General features: G+C 45.7%; 1 protein-coding gene and 1 long non-coding RNA gene across 2 annotated transcripts in view; both read right to left on the reverse strand.

The window, feature by feature from the left end:
• Positions 1-22,854, reverse strand: part of ATP9A (ATPase phospholipid transporting 9A (putative)) — a 133,226-nt gene that overhangs the window by 78,867 nt on the left and 31,505 nt on the right. Inside the window, 4 exon segments of the mRNA XM_072801448.1 lie at positions 980-1,038; positions 14,684-14,792; positions 19,738-19,851; positions 22,405-22,549. Of these exon segments, the coding sequence (XP_072657549.1) occupies positions 980-1,038; positions 14,684-14,792; positions 19,738-19,851; positions 22,405-22,549 (427 nt within the window).
• LOC140617910 (uncharacterized) lies at positions 7,384-14,650 on the reverse strand. Its single transcript, XR_012018056.1, has 2 exons — positions 12,639-14,650; positions 7,384-10,903 (listed from the first exon to the last, which is right to left on the reverse strand). It is a non-coding gene; the product is annotated as an uncharacterized lncRNA (long non-coding RNA).

Raw genomic sequence — 22,854 nt, forward strand, 5'->3', positions numbered from 1 at the left:
CTTCCAGGCGGTCTGCTGAAACCAAAGACACACACACGCTCCGCTCACGCTTTCTGCTCCTACCAATTTTCTGGCTTGATGTTTGGCTTTGAGTGGAATTTTAATAAGGAAGTCAAGTAGTAAGGAGCAACAAAAGCCATTCTCCATGTAAGCCAACGGCAGCCCCGATTTAATTATGAACAGAAAAGTATGTAATAACATAAAGGGTTTGTGTGGTTCTTCAGAGCTGCCACCCAGAAGAGCTTCACTTTACCTCAAATCGACTTTGAGTTCTTGGATTTAATCCTTTTAAGAGAGCATAGTTCACTTCCTACAGAAACAAGTTACCATACAATCCTTTTCTAATCAAATATTATTCCAAGCCTCTGCAGGGCCACCCCCAAAACCCACTGCCTTCCAAACAGGCGGCAAAAAGAGATGTGAGTGTTTGCTGAAGTCACAAATGTATTAATGGCGCTATTTTTTAAAAACGCATTTTCAGGCCTTCTTATTATTCTCACATTATACTTCATCCCTGCTCCCTACAAAATGACAGGAAAACACGATGTTTAAGTCAAAGAACGCAAACTAAAATTGCTCAAATGGTAAATGACAAATATTTCTATATGCATATGCAGCAAGCAAACTTCTAGGAAAGATTTTATGGCAAGTTTTTTTTTTTCTTTTTTTTGCTTTTTTTCTTTTTAAAGACACCAAAACAAATACATCAAATACAAAATCAAAATTTGTACTTGTGTTTTGTAAGCAGAATTTTTGGCTAACCAGCATACGTACACTTGAAAAAGTATTCTTTGTGGGTGTCTCATGGCAAAGAAATCTTCCTCCCCAGGCAAAGCTGTAGGAGAGAATCCCAAAAAGCTTACATTGAGTTCATCTACCAGATAAACAAATTACATGCGAGGATTTATGAAGTGGCTCAATGACTTCCCATTTACACACTCACACAGCAACCACTCACAAACCACAGGATCCCACCTACCTTCTCAACGATGATAAGATCTCCAACCTGGATGTTGGAGCTCTTCACCTTCACCGTCCCTGCAAGGAAAGAGGTCTAAGATACATCATGTATGAATGCGTTTCAAGTCCTCGTGCCTTTGTAGAGTGCCCACGAGCCTGCGAGGTCAACATGGCACACCCAGAAGGATGTCTCTCCCTGGCCCAGCCAAGCTCATCAGCATCGCCTGCCTCTCCAGGGAGAGATTCAGCTGCTACAGAGATGACTCCAGGAATGAATCCCCACCTCTGAGAGCCCAGGGGCATCTCACCCACTCACAGAAGGCCTTCTGTGTTAATGGCACCTTAGAGGCTTTTCTGAGTTGGTACCGTGAGATTCATTCAACCTCAAAACCAAAGAAAGCAAAAAACAACACAGAAAAGGGGAATAAAATTAAGAGTCAGATCCATGGACAGAAGGCCAACTCTCTCTCTCTTTTTTTTTAAGATTTTATTTATTTGAGAGTGGGGGAGAGCGAGCGAGCACGTGTGCACACTTGTGTGGGGCGAGAGGCAGAGGGAGAAATTCACAAGCAGACTCTGCTGAGCATGGAGCCCAACGACAATGTGGGGCTTCATCTCGTGACCTGGAGATCATGACCAGGGCCGAGATCATGAGATCACGCTAAACTGACCAAGCCACCCCGACCCCCTGAGAAGGTCAACTCTTAATTTTCGAAACCACTGAAAAGAAAGAAGTCATCCTGAAATGATTGATTTTTTTTGAAATTTGTGGTTGCTATATATTTTATGTGATTATGATCAGACCACACAACTTCAGCTTAATGTTTATCTAGATAAACAGGAACAGCTAACAGTAAACACTACACCTGCAATAAGCACTGTATATATAGTGACACAGGGACAGCTTCCTTTAGTTTTCACATTGACTATCAGAAACGGGTATTATCGTCTGAAGTTTTCAGACAAAGGAAGTAGGATCGGACCTGTGCCATCCCCACCTCACTCCCCAGCCTCACAGTTAGAACAGGTCAGTCACACCCCTATCTGACTCCAGAGCATGAATTAAAAAACAAACAAACAAACAAACAAAAAACACAGTGAGTTCAGTTCAACACCAAAAAACATTTACTGAGTGCTATGTCATGGGAATTCAAAGATGCAAGACAGTCCCCTTATCCTAGAAAAAAATGCTTGGTCTCCAGCAGGAGTCAACAAACATGTGCTGGTGAGGGGTCAAGGCAGTGAACACTTTAGGTTTTGTAGGCCAAGAGGCAAGGTTCCAACTCTGCCAACAATCATTCCCCATCAAAGGCTAAAAACTATTCTTAGCAACCAGGCCATACCAAAACAAACAAAACAAACAGAAAAAAATGGTGGGCTGAATTTGGCTCCCAGGCTGTAGTTTGCAAACCCATGAGCTGGTAAGAAAAAGAGCCAGACAGATGCTGTTAGCACAAAATAGTGTGTAAAATAATGCAGGTGAGTCCAGGGTGCTAAGGAACAGAAAGGAGGGAAATCTTCCCTTTGGAAGAGGACCTAGAAGACTGCTCAGCATACAGAAGTTTCCTGATCATGAATTCAACATTGAAGCACCATTTGCTGAATGCCTGGTGTAGGCCAGGTGATCCAGAGGTGGGGGATACAGGGAACTCACATCCCCATGGAAGGAAGGAGGCAACAAGTAAACAATAAATGAAGGGATGGGGAAAGGGAGCTGCCAACATACACTCTGCAAGAGAGGTGAGACGGCAATTGGCCAGATAAAGGACACTGGTTACCAGTAACCCATGAAAGGAAAGCATGAGATGGGAGAAAGTGGTGCATGTGAGTAGTCTATGTGTTGTGTGTGGCTACAGGTTGCACCTCCTTCAGGAGAGCCAGAAGCACCGCATGGAAGACAGGGACAGTGAGAGACAAAATTGGAAGGGCCAGTCAGTCCTATGAACAAGCCTGGGGAGGAGATGGGCCTTGATTCTGGTGATGGGTCAAATTCTTGCACAAGGGAGCAATACCATGAAATCTTAATGTCATTGGCTTTTCATAAAAAGCCCATTTAACCTACAAACGTTCAGCCGAGAAAGAAAGGAAGTAAAGAGGACTCTCAAGCCTCCTCAGTAAAGTATAATTTTATCCAGCAATGAGAGCAAAAGTGGGATGGGAATCATGAATCTTCTATTCCCTCCCTGTACTCATTCATTCAACAAAAACCCAACATTCACAAAGTAGGATTGCTAGCTTGAGCTTCTTTACTTTTACGAAGCACTCAAAGACACTAATGAAACCATGAGTGTACGGCTCCAGGCTTTCAGAGTTTTTCACAGTAACATATACTTTTCACATAATTCAATGTGTCTTTTTAATTTTTTTAAAGATTTTATTTATTTATTCATAGAGACGCAGAGAGAGAGGCAGAGACACAGGCAGAGGGAGAAGCAGGCACCATGCAGAGAGCCTGACTTGGGACTCGATCCAGGGTCTCCAGGATCACGCCTGCGCCACCGGGGCTGCCCCAATGTGTCTTTTTAATAATTTACAACTGTCAAGATTTTCCGTAGCATTCCAATTATTTCTGGTGAAACAACTTTTTCAAATAGGTTGCATAGGGTTTGATTTTAATTAATTCTTGCATTCAATTAAATTTTGTCATGGTAGCAGTCAGTAGAACTGGCACTAGAATGAAGGCACACAAACACTAATAATGACTTCTAGACAGAACACAGCAAGTGGTGATGAACTGGACCAACCCTCGGTTGTTCTGTGGACTTCTAGACTCTCCCAGTTTGGGCATCTCTCTCACTACGACGTGAGTGTTTCACGTGCCTCGTTTTCACCAAACCCAGGACTAAATTCAAATCACGGGCCTGAGCCCTAGCCTGCTAGAGACAGAACAAGAGCCTCAAAGTATTCATTATGTCAAAACATGTGCAGAGGGAATGGACGACATCTACCAATCCAGAGTCAGAGCATTAGAAATGGGGGAAGAGAGGGAGGCCTGGGTGGCTCGGTCAGTCAAGCATCTGCTTTTAACTCAGATCATGATCTGGGGTCCTGGAATCGAGCCCCGTTGGGCTCCCTGCTCAGCGGGGAGCCTGCTTTTCCCTCTTCCTCTGCCCTGCTCATGCTCTACTGTTCTCATGCTCTCTCTCCAATAAATAAAATAAAATCTTAAAAAAGAAAAAAAAATGGGGGAAGAGAGAGGGCCCAATGTACAGAATTCTTTTCCTGCCTGAACTTTCTTCTGGTCCCACTAGGGGGCAACAAAAAACATATGCTTGGACACGCTCCCCTTGTGGGGGGCGTTTATGGAGGCGTTGCTGGAAGGAAGGAAGATCATAAATTCAACGTGGCCCTCTGTGCCAATGAACGTTTCCTTCACCTGAGCTCGCCCTGGCGCTCCCAAACATAAATTTACACATTGTCTTCGGTTTTATTACAAAAATTGAAGCTGGTGCCCTGACCCAAATGATCCTTGAGTCTGTGTTCCAACCTTCAAGACCTGGCTACAGGTCTTCTATTTAACTCAAAGAGAAATATGCATGTGAAGTCTTGTTAAATCATAACCATATAGGTACACGTGTGGATGTTGGCAGGGCAGACCAATTCAGGAGGATTGTGCTGGAGGACCTGGAGAGGGAGTCTTTCTGGGGACACAGGGAATCTACCCCTTTCTCTGGCACACATACTTTCTAAATTCTTCACAGCGATTTTTTTTTATTATTATTATTAGCATGAGGTGCTCTTCTAATAAGAAAAAAAAAGAATAATAAATTAAATTAGCTCAAACTTCTCAGTGACCAGACCCAGATCTTTCCCTTGTACCGCGGAGTCATGATTTATGATCAGTTAATGTGAACTCTGCCTCCCCCGTCCATCTGCTCTACCTCAACAAAAACCCCCTTTAATCCGCTGTGCTTGCAGAGCAGATCCTGACTAGGGCCAGCAGGCCGATCCCTCACACAAGCTCTCCTACTGTATCTGTCTCAGCCAGCAGGCTCCGTCTCGGGGAAGAGGGCGGTGGGAGCCACGCGGCCTAGAGGCCCCTTGATTTCCTAGCCATGGCTCCCTTGTTAGCATATGGGTATTGGGGTGGGGGTGGGGGGATCCTGCAGCTTCAACAAAGGGGGATCCTCAGACTCTCCCACTCTATCAAGCTCACCGCACAGCCCTGACCATAAACTTGGATCCCCCTGCCCACTGTGCCATTTGCTGGCGATCGAAAACGTGAGGTTCAGGCCTAGGTGCAGGACACCTGGTCAGCGTGTGTCCGTGTGTGTTCTGAATGAAGAACATACATAAAACCAGAAGAGCGAAAAGCAGAAAAAGTGGCAGGAAGAAAAGAGAAGGGAAAGCAGATACCAGTACAGCTGTTCTACCGTCTACCGTCGACTGGGCTTTCCGCCAGGTACCACGGTCGGCTGTGGACGTGTGAATAAAGGCCCTCGCAGTGGCCAGGCTGCCGGGGCCAGGGTGGTGGGGGGAAGCGGGAGAAAAAGGGGACAAAGGGAGCCTGACTCATGCTGGCATTTCAGGGGCTGGGATGAAGTCGCTGAATGAAAAACACTTCAGATTGCGGAGAGGGCTCCAAACACATGTCTAAACTTACATTAACCGCCAATTCTGAATTTTCTACAGACTTCTTGCAAAAGAAAGAGCAAGATGCTGATGCTCTCTGGCAGAGCTCCTCGTCTACCTAACAAAAACAGCACATCTCCAGCGAGTATCACCCATCTCCAAAGAGAGGACAGTCCCCTACTGCCCATCCTCCGACTGGAAGAAAATACTCTCCCAACACCCCACTGAGAAGTCAGCAGACACGCTTCCCAAGCCCCTCTTCTTCCCTTCCCTTCTTCCTTTCACCTTCCTTGAGGTTCCTAAGGTGGAAGGCGAGGTAGCCCCCCTGGGTGAGCGACCTGTGTATTCACCACGGGCACCCCCCTCAGGTGAATGACCTGTTGTCATCTTAAAATTCTTAATAACTTTTCAACAAGGGGCCCTTGCAGTCTCATTTTGCACGGGGTCCCACAAATGACGTAGCTGCCTGTGAACAAAAGTCGAACACCCAGGAACATCTTCAGTACACGGTGCACAGGAAAGCCTGGCCCCCTTCCGAGAACTGGACGCCACAGCACTTCCCTCCCCCCAGGCCACTCTTCTCTTCTGCTTCCTCTAACACCCAGCCTCCCACCTCCAGCCTCTGGGATTTTTAGATACATTTGCAGAAACTTTACAGAAGTTGGCTAAGAGATTTTTACAGAGGTTAAGTGGAAAACTGTCTGCTGGCCACATCCTAAATCATTAAATGCCTTCTATAAAATAAATTTATCCCTTTCGGCTTTCGACACTTTACCCGAGTCACCTCTGAGCCAGAGTTTATAACAGGGAACAAAATTCCAATTACAAGAGCTGTTTATTTCTGTAGAGATGGACCCCAAGCCTTTCATAAGCAAAGCTATTGAGCCCAAACCATGCTTTTCATGGATGACAGCTTCAGAATAAGAGCAGTTTGTCTACATTGCAGGGAGAAACCAGATGTTTCCCTTGAGTCGAAACAAGCAAATGACAATTCAGTCAAACGGCGGAACAGCCCGCAAAAAAAAAGAGAATTTTTAAAAATAAATTCCGGGGCACTAGTATGTGTGGGCCTCTGTTTTGACCCCAAACACCTCCAGCCCTACTTCTATTTTTCATCGTGCATGCAGGACATTGATTGCTTCTGGAGAGCTTGAGCAGCAATCTCTATGCACCAACCCTGGTTAATGGATTACTCTTGAGCTCACACTCTGTGACAGTGATGAGTTGTAAATTCTACAGCGTGTGTACATTTCCTGGGGTTGACATTAAAACGCCTCTGCAGACCCAGCAGAGTTCATAGGTTTAAAGTTGAAATTTTCATATTCCAAGAGACTTGTCTGCATTCCCCAGAGCCTAAGAAAAGACTTATTTGAAAACAGGCAAAGGGTTGAAAAGTATTATTATAAATTCCACGGCCACTTCCTGGGGCTTTTGTTTAAAATAGGGGGAACTTAAAAAAGAAAGGCTGAGGCTTAAATGTAACAATTTTATACCCAACAGAGGCTTTTAAAATAAATATATAAATGGTCCTCCCTGCTTCTGGTGCCCAATAATGAAGAAACAGACCCACACCCCGGTGGTGGGGGAGGAAATACCTTTTGGGAAAGATAACAGTGCGATGTGCATGTGAGATTGTTTTGGAGGTTTTGGGGGGTTTTTTTGTTTTGTTTTTTTGTTTTTTAATTAATAGATCAGTTCACCAACGATTTGTAATAAAGTGAAACTGAGTACTTTGAAAAAACAAAGAAATGTATGAGTCTGAAACAACTTTGCCTCTGTCGGAGAACGTGTGAGAAAATGTCTGGCAAGATCTGTCTTAAAGGAGACTTGTAAAAACGAATGCTCTGAATCTTTTTTTTTTTTTTTTAAGATTTTATCTATTTATTCATGAGAGACACAGAGAGACAGAGACATAGGCAGAGGGAGAAGCAGGCTCCCTCCAAGGAGCCTGATGTGGGGACTCGATCCTGGGACTCCAGGATCACGCCCTGGGCCAAAGGCAGTCACTCAACTGCTGAGCCACCCAGGCATCCCTGAATGCTCTGAATCTTAATGAGAGAAGTTTGGGCAGAGGAATTCTCCGCTTCCTGAACCATCTTTGAGTTCCTTGGCAAAGGACTTTTGCAGTGCTTTTACTGCAGTTAATATCAAAAAAGACCATCACTGTATTTCTCTTCTCTAAAAAAAAAAAAAAAAAGAAAACAAAGACGTCCCATCAGGCCAGGGACAGCTTAGTGTTGGGCACCTTACAGATTTGACCTTTACTTCCAGCCCAGAGGCCTCAGCTGCAACCAAGTCACGCCAGGTCCTTGATGGGGGCCCAGGAGTCTAAGAGTGTGATCCCCCTCTTTGCATTTACTGGAGCGGGAGGTACTATGGTACTACAGCAGCACTGTATGTCTCACACCTGGCACTGTTCAATCCAGATGTCAGTTGAGAAGGGAAGTCAGTTGGGAATATCCCAGAAGTCTGGAACTGGGGGTCCCAGTGATCAATACAAGTTCTACCTGGTGAATGTCGATTACAGCAAACTGAAGAGGGCCCAGACTCCTAAATGAAATGCTTCACTCTAAAGATGCTTAGAAGGAAGGTCTTCCGGAAGCCAGCTGCACGATTTTCCACTTACCCAGGAAATATTTTCCCTCTAAATGCCTAAACCATGTTGGTGTATTGTCTTGGGGGTGACACTGATTAATAAATATCTGAAACTTAAAACAAATAAAACTTTAAAAATAAATAAATAAAATAAAAAAGTATAAAACATATCTTAGTGTTCTCTCACTTTGACAACACAAATGGTACTTATGTTTAAGAATACAGAATTTCAGTTTAGTTAACGCACGAGCTAAACACTGCCCCATTAATGAACACATGCAATTTCCCTACACTAGCCTACTTTCTCCTGATAAACTCCAACGGGATAAAACTGCCAAAGAGAAAAACACCTACATCCTTTGACCTCAAAATTCAGTCATATGAACCGTAATCTTAAATAATAGTCCAAAAATAGATCTTGAATTAAATTGGAAAAAAAAAGATACCACTCTTAAGAGGAGGTGAGGTCCTGAGGTTATTCTGTACCTGGGAAAGGGTGAGCAGAGCACCTGGAAAGATGGACAACTACCTGAGAAAAAAGATAGATACCAGCTGGTCGTTAACACCACATGGTACTCCAAAACTGAAGATGGGAAGGATTCTCTCCATTTCATGGAGACCTTCAGCTTATGACTTCTGGCTCTCAATGTGTCCAGATGTCCCCAGCAGGAAAGAAGCACCAGCACTTGTGCTAATTGTACCTCTGTTTGCACTTTCTTTCAAAGCTAATTATCCGCGTGCCTCTTTTAGCCCAGGATCACAGGTTAGTCTGGGAAAACATTCCTGGTTAGAAGACCCTCAGAATTCCTCTGGTGAAAATGCAAATCCGACTGCCCTCACCACCTGTGATAATCCAGGCGAACCCCTCCAGCCTCAGAATTAAACTTCTGGTTTGGGCAAAGCACACAGAAACAATCCATTTACTAATTATTCCTTCTTCATTCAACCCCAATCTCTGCCAGTAATCAGACGTATTGCTGGGTCTGCTCCCAAGTCAAGAACCCTGTCATCTGGGGCACCTGGGTGGCTGGTTGAGTGTTTGCCTTTGGCTCAGGTCTTGGCCCTGGGGTCCTGGAATGAAGTGCCGCATTGGGCTCCCTGTGGGGAGCCTGCTTCTCTCTCTGCCTCTCTTTGTGTCTCTCATGAGTGAATAAATAAAATCTTAAAAAAAAAAAAAAAAAAACCCTGTCTTCTTTGACTTTGGTATTTCTAGTACCTCTGAATGCTGCCAGAGAAGACAGCCCTATAAAACTCCTAAGAACCTCCCTCGGCTCTCTGATCATGTTACAAATGTGGATTTCAAGGAGAAGGAGAGGGGACACTTATTTATCTGAAAGCATGATCCCTACTGAGCTTTCAACAACTTTGTCTAAAAATAAGCTTATCCATCCCAGAAAGGATGCTTGGGACGCCTGGGTGGCTCAGTCTGTTAAGCATCTGATTCCTGATTTAGGCTCAGCTCGTCATCCCGCTGGTCCTGATATCAAACCCGGTTGGGCTCCACGCTCAGTAGGGAGTCTGCTTGAGATTCTCTCCCTCTGCCCCTGCCCCTACTCTCCCTTCTACTAAATCAATAAATCTTAAAAAAAAAAAAAAAAAAAGAGGATACTGGATTAATAGATTCCTTTGGACTCAGAAACATGTTTTAAAATAATTTAAATCTAAAACCCCTCCTGTAGCATATGTGCTAAGGCTGAACATCACAGCTATTGGTGAGATATTCCAACTCCTGGCACATTGTAGGTGCCTGGACCTAAAGGCTTAGGATGTGCATTCAGATAAGCCAAGGTTCGAGTCACAGCCCCACCCTTACTGAGCTGAGATGAGGCACCTTCCTGGGCCCTCGCACTTTCCATCTGTAAAAGCCACCTCCACACGGCTATTTAAGAACTTACACACTAGACCTTGTCCAGCATCTATAGCTGGCTTACGGTGGGTAATCTTTCATTTTTTTCTATGGTTTTCCAATTTTGACAGAATTTTTCAAATACTTCCAATGCCGTCTACTCCCCGTAGCATGCCCTTGTACAGAGATTCCTAGACCACAGAATGAACTTTCCCACAGTGTCAGGCCCATCATTGCCTACATGGTCTTCTCCTCTGTTCTCCCAAGAAGGAGACTCAGGAAATATGGCCTAAATGGGAAGAGCAAGATAGAACCAGAATTGGGCGTAAGCAATCCACACTCCCAGCCATCACACCTGTGGCCACTGGAAGACTCTTCATGCATGTGTGATCTGGGTACTAGCATGGGGCCCCATGCTCAGAAGGCTCCTACAGGAGCCTTGGTTTCATGCTCGCCTGCTGCCATCTTGAATTCTTAATTTTTGAACAAAGGTCCCATATACTCATTTTGCATTGACCACCACAAACACGCAGCCAGTCAGTCCTGCCCTCTTCCACCCTGTAAGATTTAAGATGAGATCACTTCTTCAGAGAAGATGTATCAGCTCCTCTCTGACGGGGTCCCATAACCTCCCATGACCACTGGCTCATACTTCATTTATTCAAATCCACCAACATTTAATGGACCCCTGCTACAATACCATCCCCATTGCCTTTCTTGAGCATACAGCAACTCCCAGGCACAGTGTTACATTCTTTCATATAAGAGTTATATAGAGAGCAACTCTCAAAAGGTAGGCACTATTATTATCTCCAATTTACTGACAGGTTAAGGACCTGCCCACAGAGCAGGGTGCAGGTGGAAGCAGGACTCGTGAATCCAGGCAGAGCACAGGCTCAGAACCACTTTCTTCAACTGCCAGGCACTGTGCTGAGAACAAGGAATACAGTGATCAAGAAAGGGAACACTCTCTGTAAGAACCACCCCACTCCCACCCCTAATATAAAATTATTAGTTGCATTTTTAAATTATCTATTTAAATGTCTAGATACAGGCAGCCTGGGTGGCTCAGTGGTTTAGCGCCGCCTTTAGCCCAGGGCGTGATCCTGGAGACCCGGGATTGTGGAGCCTGCTTCTCCCTGTCTGTGTCTCTGCCTCTCTCTCTCTCATGAATAAATAAAAATCTTTAAAAATAAATAAATAAACATCTAGATACTTCACTAAATTATGAATTCCCAGAATCCCCAGCCCTGTGTTTATCTCTATAATATGGAAACTGATCATAAACTTGAGACAGGTGGTAGTCAAAAAAATTCTTTTTTTTTTTTTTAGTCAAAAAAATTCTTAAGAAAATGAATAAAAGGTCATTTTGACATGAGGTATTAAAATACTTCAAATATTTCTTATTAAACTGTGACAAGGATATTAAAAATTAATCTAATTCGTGTGTTTTTTTAGACAACAAATTATTTGAATGAAATAAGATGATCTAAATGGAAGTAGCAATTAACCAAAAAAAACCCAAAAAAGTATCAACTATTTTTCCTCACAGTGATGAGTGCCTTACTTTCAGGGTTTTTAGTTGTTTAGAATCTACTTTTTTCTCAAAGTTTGAAATTTTTTTCAATTTGATTACCATAATGCCTCTAAAACTCTGGCAAAGTCCCAACAAGAATCTGTGCCACTGGCTTTCCTAAAACCACATTAAATTCTTGTCATGAATCTAATTTTCACAAATCAGACAAACACAAATTGAGGGACAACCTACAAAGCAACCTTCCTGAAACTGGCCAGTCCTTTTCAAAATGTCAATGTCATATCAAAGAAAACGGAGGAGATCAAGGAACAAGGACAATTAAATGCCACTGGCAAACCTGTACTGATTTCTGCACCAGGAAAAAAAAAATGCTGTTTAAAACAAAATATTTTAGGCACTGGAGGGGGCGGGGGCCAAACAAACAAACAAAAAAAAAACCCAGGACATTTCAGGAACAAATCGTAAATTTTGAGTAAAGACTGCAGATTAGAGTAATAGTAATATACCAATGTTGCATCTCCTGATTTTGATAATTGTACTGTGTTATGTGAGAGAAATACCCTATTAGCAATTAAGAACTGAAGTATTTAGGGATAAAGGAAATAATGTCTGTAACTTAATTCTCTAATGAGAGAGAGAATATTAAAAGGCAAACGTGGCAAAATGTTAACAATGGATAGAAGAGCATGTGGGAGCTCACCACATGGTTTTTTAACCTTTTTTTTCCTAGTTAGAAATTATTACCCCCCAACTTTCAAAAACTATATCAGCACAAGTACTGCTATTATTAATCAGGAAATGATGCAGAAGGCAGGTTAATACTGTAGCCTGTAACCTAGCGATCGGGACTTGGTATCTTGGCTTCTAAAGGTTTCTGAACTCTAAAATACTAGTCTTAAAAAAGGAAACAGTCCTGTGTGGAGATACATACATATATTTGTTTCATTTTGCATTGAAACTTAGTAAAGGAAGACCTTGGTGAAAAGCCTCACTGGAGAAAATTAGTAAATAATTAAACAGTGAGGTCAAAAAGGCTTCTTTCTCTTCCTCTCTCTGAAATCTTCTAGTTGGGGCTTCCTTCTCTCGCCCTTCCCCACCCCCTAAAATGTATCAAATAACTAAACTCACCTCCATCACTTTCTGAGTTGACAGTTTCTTCAGTGCTTTTTTGGGGCTTTCAGAACAAATGGTCGAGCAGGGGCTGGGTTAATATTCAGAACTCTGCTCGGTTTCCCCTACTGTTGCATTGGCATGACAATGGAAACCACCGGCCACAAAAGGAGACCAACAAAGGAAGACAAGTTTTTAATGCTGGAGCCATCTGCCAATTCTCCTTAGGATCTTTCCAAGAACTGAGTGAAGATAAAGCAGGAGCTGAGAAGGGGGTCTGCAGGGGAGGGCAGAAAAATCATTCACGGGAAAAGCAATTGCAATATGAAAAGAACCAAAGAAGGTTTGGAGCCTGGATAGATGAATGAATGGAATCCCTCTAAAGAGATCCACCGTACCCTCTCGAAAGGGGCTTTTGTCGGTTGCCTAGCATTTTAAATGTTATAGTCAGAATATGTTATTAAGGGAGGATTTAATATACACGAACCACAAAAAACACCCTCCAGAGGGGTCTTCTGATTACCCACGTGGAAAGCCCAAGCCACCTGCCTTTGCAAAGATTATGCTGAGTTTTCTTTCTTTACATAGCAAAATGTCCTAAATACAGTAGTTTAGCAATAATAAAGCATTTTTATACCAACTCTACATCCCCTACCTCTCCCAGAGACTTGCAAAATGCTAAAACCACCAACTATAAAAGTCTATTTAAACACAGATTAATAAATAAACAAAAATTATTTAAACATACTAAACCGAAATACTTTCATGTCTTCTGAGGACCTTTTTTTTTTTTTTTTTTTTTTTTGAGCCTAAAACATTTTCCTCCGACATTGTTCCTATAAGGAAAACTCTATGCAAAACCCTGAAATCATGTGTGGACGCCTTCTTGGGAAGACTAAAGCATGGGAAAGCAATTCACACTTGACTCCGATACACCCTCCCTGAGACATCTATCTCATCTTTTCCAGAATTCTTAATGTCCTGAAGGTAAGGCACAGCTTTTCTCCATCTCTGCTGCTTCCTAAAACATGACTAATCACTGAATGGGATCAGTCATCTTTGGGAAATTTAGGTAACATGCTCTCATTTCTGAACACATCCTTACAGGTAATCTCCTATAGAATCTGTAGTTGAAACAAGAAGTCAACATTGGCGGCATTGCCTTGTGGGTTTTTAATGGAGTATTGTTTGTTTGTTTTTTTTAATTCCAACCGATTTAAAATGCAGGCATCTTGCAAGGGATTCAACAATTAAAGACTATCTAGTTGCTTTTCTCTGGGTCTTACTATCTACACTCTCCACCTTAATTTTCAGGATTTATACAATGCCTTTCAAGGAAATCTTCACAGATACGGTGTTTATACAAATCTGGTGCCTATTTAAAAACTAATGTCGCGGGATCCCTGGGTGGCGCAGCGGTTTGGCGCCTGCCTTTGGCCCAGGGCGCAATCCTGGAGACCCGGGATCGAATCCCATGTCAGGCTCCCAGTGCATGGAGCCTGCTTCTCCCTCTGCCTGTGTCTCTGCCTCTCCTTCTGCCTGTGTCTCTGCCTCTCTCTCTCTGTGTGTGACTATCATAAATAAATAAATTAATTAATTAATTAATTAATTAATTAATTAAAAAAACAAAAATAAAAACTAATGTCGCAAAGTTGTAGCATTAGTTTTTGTGATGCAGAAAGAATATCTTTTAAAGCTTATCAGACAGACTTTGCAGCATCTGCATGAGAGGAGCTGCCTCCTTCCCTCCCCAGTCACCCCAGGGACAGCAACGGGACAGGGTTAGCCAGAAGAGGATGCCCAACGAACAAAATTTAATTCCAGGTTGACGCCGCACAAGTAAGCCAACGACAGGCCCAGCTCTACGAAAGACCGTGGCAGCCTGGGGGACAGAGGCCTCTGAGCCCCAGGCACATGGTGGCCTCCCTGGTGCGAGCAACCGAGTGAATGCCCCACCCTGCAGTGTCCACACACCCACCGGCCCCGTGGCCCGTGATGGAGCTGCAACCCTGGGGCCCAGGCCGGGTGGCAGGAGGTGGCCCTGGGGGAGCGGGGAGGCTGACCTCTCGCCGTGAGCCGGCTGTAGACCTGACAGTTGACCTCCCTGTCGCGCACATAGCATCGGATCTCCTCCACTGCCTCCCGGATGACGGTGACAGCCAGCACGAAGCCCTGTGGAGAGAGGGGGGAGAGGGTGAGGCCTGCTGAAAGCGACCTTCCTCTTCTGGTGCCGGGGACAGAAGAGGCCAGAGGCCGCACAGGAGGGCGGCAGGGCAGGGCCTGCGATCGCCCCCAGCGCGCCAGCAAGCCCACTTCTCCGACCCCTCCTGCACCCTGACACACCTCTGCAAGGGCGTCCCTGTTCAGCACTGCCACACGGTTTCGGAGAGGAGAAGGGTGGCCCGTCCACAGGCAACGGCAGGGTGACGGTGCCCGCTAACATGCTTGCCTCGCGAGGCACGTGCGGGGCGTCCTTGGCAGCGTGCTACATCCCCTGGACCCTACGCTCGGGCCTGCTGAGCCGGAGCCTCGGAAGCACCGAAAGGTTAGGTCATCTTGCCCAAGGACGTGAAGCTCCCAAGTGACAGGCCCGGAAGAAGCTGGCTCCAGAGTCCCCGCTCCTGCCAGCCACACTGTTGTGCATCCAGAGAAACTTGGAAAACCTACTAGCCACTAAGATGGAACACCAGGAGACAGTTCAGGGAACGAGGTCCGTCCCAAGCACCGACCTGCCAAGGAGGCAGATCAGCTTTTCACAACACAACAGGACGCCGGGCGTGCACGCGCAGGGCAGCCACCCTACTCGGCGAAGGTGCCCGATCTCCTCAACTCCTGGCTAGATTCCTTTGCGAGGAAGAGACCCAGGGGCAGGAAGGGGCCAGACGGGACTTCAGTCTTCTCTGTAATGTTTTAATACTTATAAAGAAAACACACTGGAGTATTAATTGCATATGCAGCAACTAATAAAAAGAACATTTGAAACGGCCCGACCTTTCCCAGGCCAGGCACCCCAACTCATAAAATGTGGTGGGGACCGGTGTGTGAGTCAGCCGTAACAAGAATCTATTTCCATCCAGATTTGCACTCTCGTGTCAATAAAGGCAAGAACGCTCATTCGTTTTTCTTACAAAATAGCCTTGTCATCTCCTTTTAAAGTCCTTTTTGAAAAAAACGCGGCAAGTGCCATCACCCTGAAGGTTAGCAGCGGTGATTCTTTGAGCGTTTCATTTTCATACTGTTTACTCCGTGAAATATATTAACTTCGATTCAAAGGACTTTAAATCTCTTATGTAAATCTAGCCAGAGATGTGCCGGCTTTGTGAAACTCCTCTAAGGGCTCATTCATCTTTACAATCAAGGATTACTCCTGTTTCCAATCAGATGTAAAGTACTGGCTGCGGCCAGACCCAAACTGGTACACTTCAGAATAAAAGCATCACCAGACCAGGATGGGGGAGTAAACCTGTTCTGGGAGAGCACAGACCCAGTGTGCAGAACCCCTACCCCTCCCACGCTGCCCTTTTGTTGTTCTGGGCCAGAACCCAGGTGTTTGCTGTTTGTTTTTTCAAATGTTCCAGTTTCTATTTCTCTCTGCGTGGGCCAAGCTAAATCCCATTGATGTTAATGGAAAGTGTGTGCTCACACAAAGACAGGAGCAGCTAACCTCCCTGCTGCAAATAAATACCGTCTCCTAAATTATCATATTGACTCCCCCAAATCCCCCCCCAACAAATACACAGTTCCTATTAATCCCAGAGGACATGCCATCCCTTAGGCTAGAAAATGCTTTCACAAAGAGATGCAAATATAGTCCAGAAATAAATTCCAACTATGCAACTTCAGAGGTCCTTAATATCCACAGATATTTAGAGAGAGGCTTTAGTAGGGAGGACTGGGGCTGTCTGAGCTTGTAAAGGAATCAGAGGCAGGGATAGCGCCCAGACAAGCAAATCTGAAGGTGCTAAGCCTCCTTTTATAAAGTTGTACATCAAACATAGATTCGCTACAGCAAAACAAATCTATGAGCTAGAAGTCAGAAAAGTAGTTTCCTCTGGTTCAGGAGGGGGTGACTGGAAGGAGGCACTAGGGAACTAGCCTAATGGAAATGTTCTGTATTTTGACTGAGGTGCTGTTTCCATGGGTGTTGACAAATGTCAACACCCACTACATTGCAAATGTAGTATCTGTGCATAATAACAGAAAAAAAAATCTAGATTATTTGGTCCTCATACAAACAATCTTATGGATTATTTCAGAAACTGAGGAGTTTCTCCCTCTAACACATCAGTATCAAGAAAAAAAGTTATCAAAAGCTAAATCTTCACCCAATTAACAATGTCACTAGCACCAGAATTCTAAAATTCAAATGAGAGTATTTCCTGAGAATTCTCTGTCTGTTGGGAGCAACAGGAGGCTCCGCCAAATCCCATTTGCAGTATTTCATTTAATTCTTCCAACAAGCCAAGGAAGTAGAAGTGTTCGTCCCTGTTTTACAGATGAGAAAACTGAGGTTCAAACTACAGGATTTCTCAAAGTGTAGCCAGGAACCACACCTAAGCCACGTGGCCCTCATCCCTCATTCAGAACCACTGCACCTGTTGATAGCCTCGGATTGAAACGAGAAGCCTTTTGGGGCAGAGACATTTTAAAACATGTTCTTGTCCAGAACTGGAAACTGACTCTGCACAGAAAAATTTAGGGGGAAATCAGCTGTGGTCACCTAGAAATAGATGCCATACTTTCTCTCTGACCCCAAACCTTCTCTGCAGCCCCTGGGAAGAGGCAAAACAATAAGACCCACAGCCCCTCGCAGTCCTAAACCTTCGCAGGAAAAGCTGGCTGTAGAAGAGATACAGGTGCACAGTCACAGACCTCAGGGCCTCCGGAGGCTGCTGTCAACCTGCCTGTGGCCACAGTTCTGGGGAAAACAGGTGAGTCGGCCGGGAGCCGGGCCCATGGCAGAGGTGCCAGGGGACACAATGACTGTGTGATGAAGGCCGGGCTTCACTCCAAACATCACTTCAGGGGAAGACATAGGCAGGAGCTGGGGCCGGGCCCTCTGACTTAGAAGGGGGTTGGGGGGGTCCTCTAGGCCACCCCAGTGCCCAGCACGTGCTCCAGCCCACCTGGACTGGACAGGAGGGACATTTTCACTAGGGATGTTTTTATGTTCCATGCATCATGTGAATGGATTACCTTTCAAATAACTATACTTCAAAAAGGTAACCAATAAAAGGCAACAGGATAAACTGTATTTTATATAGAGACTAACTTTTTAAAAATAAGTCACTTAGGGTTTGACTCTGTATAGGTATGTAGTGAACAGAGGAACTAAAAAACTCAAATAAAATTGGGGTATTTCATATAAAACTCGCAAGTTTCTAACTGTTGGGTCTCGCAGCTGCCCTGGTCCAGGTCTGCACCTGCAGTAGCGCCTTCCGTTTGGGACGGGACAGGAGCTCCCCAGCTCTCCCAAGGCTTGACTGCATCAGCCCGGCCTCTGAGTCTGCAGCGCTCCGGTCCGTGTGCAAGAGCACAGCACACAGACAGGAACGTCTGTTATGCGAGGCAAGGATGCGCGACAAAAGTTTGTTCCAGCTTCTAGGGTCCTACCTCCTCACATCCCATCCCAAAGGCACCGCTACTGTTCATGTGGGAAAAATCAATCCCCTCTCCTTTCTCAGGGCTGGTGCTGCTGCCCTGACTTGTCTGATAAGGCGGCACTCAGTGTGTGCACACCTACCCACGAGGGGGGCCCTTAGCCACTGGCTCCCTCTACGCTGTAAGTGCCTGCACACCAAATCCGTAGCATCTCCCACCTGCCGCCAAAAGAAAAAAAATTCTGTTCTTGTTTCTTTAAGAAGGGCTTAAATCTTTTCTATTTTAACAATCTTTCCCCGAGCAGAAATTTAACAATATTTGTGAATACAGAATCCAAGTGTTCCCCCAAATGCCACTTAACTTAGAAATAGCCTATATTTGGAGAAAAAGACATGTCATTTCCACCCTCTCCCACACCCCAGTCACACTGGGCTGCTTTCTGTCCTTCTAATGCTCTGAGACATGCCTACCGCAGGGCCTTTGCACTGCTGCTCTCTACCTGGAATACTCCTGCCCTCCTACTCTTTTCTGCCTGTTCCCTCCTCAAGAGGCTTCCCTTGGCCACACCACCGGCTAGGGCTGCCCCTCCACACCCCCACCTCTAATTATTCAACAAATATCAAATGTGCCTAGGATAGCTTATTTAGCCTGTGACCTTATTCTATAACCTTTGCAGCACTTTTCGCAATTAGAAATGACTTCATTAATCTGCTTACTGTGTATCCCCTCCGAAAACCCAGTCCACAAGGGCAGGAGTTTTTATGCATTTCATTCAACACTGTGTCCCCTGCACCCGGCCCGGTGCCTGACCCAGAGCAGGTGCTCGATAACCAACCACTTGCCAAAAGGAGGTAAGGGAGGGACACCCGGTGGCTCAGCGGTTTGGCGCCGCCTTCAGCCCAGGGTGTGATCCTGGAGTCCCAGGATCAAGTCCCACATCGGGCTCCCTGCATGGAGACTGCTTGTCTCTGCTTCTCTCTCTCTCTCTCTCTCTCTCTCTCTCATGAATAAATAAATAAGATCTTAGAAAAAAAAAAAAGGAGGTAAGGGAGGGGATGGAGGGGCATTCTGGTCAGTTCTGATTTCGCACACAGAGCACAGAAGCTGGTACTTTCAAACCCTCACGCTGACAGACGCGACATAAACAGAAAACGTGATCTTGAGAATCCCAATAGGATGAAGACAGAAGGTTTACCTTTCTTACTTGCCACTGGGTCCCTGGAGTCGACAGGTGGGTGAAATATACAGTAAATAGGCAGTGAAGAAATGAATGACCGAACAACTGGTGGAGAGCATGAATGAGGAGCCCAGGCTTCCCCCACTAGTCTGATCTTGGTGGCGTATGAAAGTGTCTTCAACAGGAACATCTCGGGGAAGGGGAGGTCTGCAGGGCGTCCTGTCTCTTAAAAGACCCTACCCCATTCCAGATGCCCGGTGACAAAGAAGTGTCTCTTCCCAACATCCGCCCCCCCCCCCCGCCCCCAGGTCACTGAACACACGAGGCCAATTTACTCACCAGGGGGACCCAGTAGGTGTAGAGCGCACCGAGTCTCATCTCAGGGACAAACTGAGAGCAGGCAAGGAGTAAGAAATAGAGGTTGAAAAAGTATTTGAACTGGTTGAACAGCACCTGGGATGAGGACAGAGAGAGAGGAAGTCAGTCAGGCCTGCCTGAGGGGGTCAGGACGGTTTAGCGGGAGGTGGGCAGCAGCTGGAATGCCGTCCTACGCGAGAACCCAACTCCCGCAGTACCTTCCAGGTGAGGTCTCAGCACTTCCACTGTTTAGGGAAACACACACATGGGCAATCAAAACATCACTTGTAAAAGTAAAAATATATATAATGACACACATGGAAATTACAAACGCCAAATTCAAGAGAGGGGGTACCCCTGGGGGGGGGATAGGGGGCTTCAACTTTATCTCTAATGACTTAGGTTTTTTTTTTTTATTTATTTATTCATAAGAGACACACAGAGAGGGATCCCTGGGTGGCGCAGCGGTTTAGTGCCTGCCTTTGGGCCCAGGGCGCGATCCTGGAGACCCGGGATCGAATCCCACGTCGGGCTCCCGGTGCATGGAGCCTGTTTCTCCCTCTGCCTGTGTCTCTGCCTCTCTCGCTCTCTCTGTGTGACTATCATAAATAAATAAAAATTTAAAAAAAAAAAAAAAAAAAGAGACACACAGAGAGAGGCAGAGACACAGGCAGAGGGAGAAGCAGGCTCCCCGCAGGGACCCCGATGGGGGACTTGATCTAGGACCCCATGATCACACCCTGAGCCGAAGGCAGACAGCTCAACCGCTGAGCCACCCAGGTGCCCCTGTTATGACTTAGTTCTCAAAAACTACTTTAGGGGCACCTGGGTGGCTCAGTCGGTTAAGCGTCGCCTTCACCTCAGGTTGTGATCTCAGGGTCCTGGGATTGAGTCCTACGTCGGGCTCTCTGCTCAGCAGGAGGATCTGCTTCTCCCTCTCCCTCTGCCTCTCCCCCTGCTTGTGCACTCTCTCTGTCTCTAATAAATAAATAATCTTTTAAAAAAAATTATTTTAAGTACAGGGAGGCCCCTCAGAAGGTGAAGAGGTTTACTGGGAAATGCCTCTGCTGTGAGACTGATCAAGAAAATGAGGCAGGGACACCTGGGTGCTCAGTGGTTGAGCATCTGCCTTCCACTCAGGGCGTGATCGTGGGGTCCTGGGATCGAGTCCCCCATTGGGGTTCCTCCAGGGAGCCTGCTTCTCACTCTGCCTGTGTCTCTGCCTCTCTCTCTCTGGGTCTCTCATGAGTGAATAAATATTAAAAAAGGGATCCCTGGGTGGCGCAGCGGTTTAGCGCCTGCCTTTGGCCCAGGGCGCGATCCTGGAGACCCGGGATCAAATCCCATGTCAGGCTCCCGGTGCATGGAGCCTGCTTCTCCCTCTGCCTGTGTCTCTGCCTCTCTCTCTTTCTCTCTCTGTGTGACTATCATAAATAAATTTTTAAAAAATTTTAAATATTAAAAAAAAAAGAAAGAAAAAGAAAAGAGGCAAATAATCATCCCCACCCACATGGCCTCAACACCGTAAAGAAACGCAGCAGAATCCCCGCTGCACCCCGCGCGGCGAGTGGGGCGGGCACCGCAGGACCCAGGCCGGGGCCGTGGGGCACCAATGACGCGTCCATCCGAGGCAAGTAGGAGGTAGGAGGAGGCACCTCTCGGCACCTCTCGGCCACCTCACTCTTGCTCGGCCATCGAGATACCGGTGGCCTTGTATTCCAGACAGCGCAGCTCCAACGTGGGAGAGCGTGGTCCCGTCCACACCAGAATTTCCATGAATGAGAAATAAATTTTTCTCGATTTAAGATACTGAGATTTGGGGGGAGGAGGAAGGAGGGTTGAAGGTAGCAACCAATGTATTCAGAGTTGCCCTTAAAACAACATTCAGATTGACCTTAAGCTACAGTGTTACACATTTGTGCTTCTGTAATCGCTCTCCATAAATCAAAGAGTCATTATTTTTTTTTTTTTCCCCTTCTAGCACTGGAACTGATTGCTGCCGTGGCTTCTAAAGTCAGCTGGTGTGTTTGGAAGCTCTGCTGGATAAAAATAGGTACTCAATTTCAGCCTGGGAGGTGGGGAGGCTTCTAGAGTACGCAGCACAGCCTGGTCTAAGTTCATGTGGGAAGGCTAGGACTCCAGAGCGTAAAATACCAAACAGAACAGAAATGCTCATTAGCAAAAACATCCACAGAAATTCTCTCTGGACAGTAGGATTAAAACCCACCTCTTAAAAATTTTTTCTATTCTTGTATCTCCCGACTACACTACAGTGAATATGCATTTCATGATGACAGGGGGAGAATTTAGGGACTGATGGGTTTTGGGTTTTTTGTGGGATTTTTTTTTTTTATTTGGTGTTTCAGTTATAATGCTAAGGTCCCTAAAATATCTTTTTCACTCTTGGGCCTAATACACCAAATAAATGTGAAGTTAGCTTCAGAAGGCAGCCCCCACCCTCCCCACCTCACCCCACCCCCGCCCCGCCAGGTACTCAGGACCAGCAAAGATGAACAGCCAGCAGCTAAGGCAGCCTGGAAAACACACAGGCAATTCAGCCACAGGGATCTTGGTCTCCTAAAACTGGTACCCAGTGCTTACATCTGGTGTGAGGAGGGCAAAAAGGGTGTGCTCTCTGGCCTTACGTACCCCAGGAAGAAAGGTGAAGAAGTTGTACTTCTGATTGTTGATGACATTTCGAGGGTACCTCTGGTCCCTCTTCTCGGGATGCCCCAACCACACAGTGCGGGGCCTGGGTTCCCCTCCGCCACAGCATCTCAGCCACTCACAGCACCTGTGGGGAAGACAAAGTCATGCTGTCAAGGCCATGTCCACACCTGTCCACTCTTCTCCGAATGTTTTTCCCTAAAGCATCTTCACTGGGTCAGGACATCAGCCACCAATGGGGCTTGGTCTGTCATGAGAGGGGAAAACAGAGCCAAGGCCTCTAAGAAGCTGTGATCCAGATAGAAGATGCCTTGCGCCCAAGCCCCAATTACTTACTTCAAAATGTAAGATTCATTTTTTTTAAAGTTTGTTTTGTTTTTTGGGTTTTTTTTAAGATTTTATTTATTTATTCATGAGAGACACAGAGAGAGA

This window comes from Canis lupus, chromosome 26 (genome assembly GCF_048164855.1).
Source record: "Canis lupus baileyi chromosome 26, mCanLup2.hap1, whole genome shotgun sequence".
NCBI lineage: Eukaryota > Metazoa > Chordata > Mammalia > Carnivora > Canidae > Canis > Canis lupus.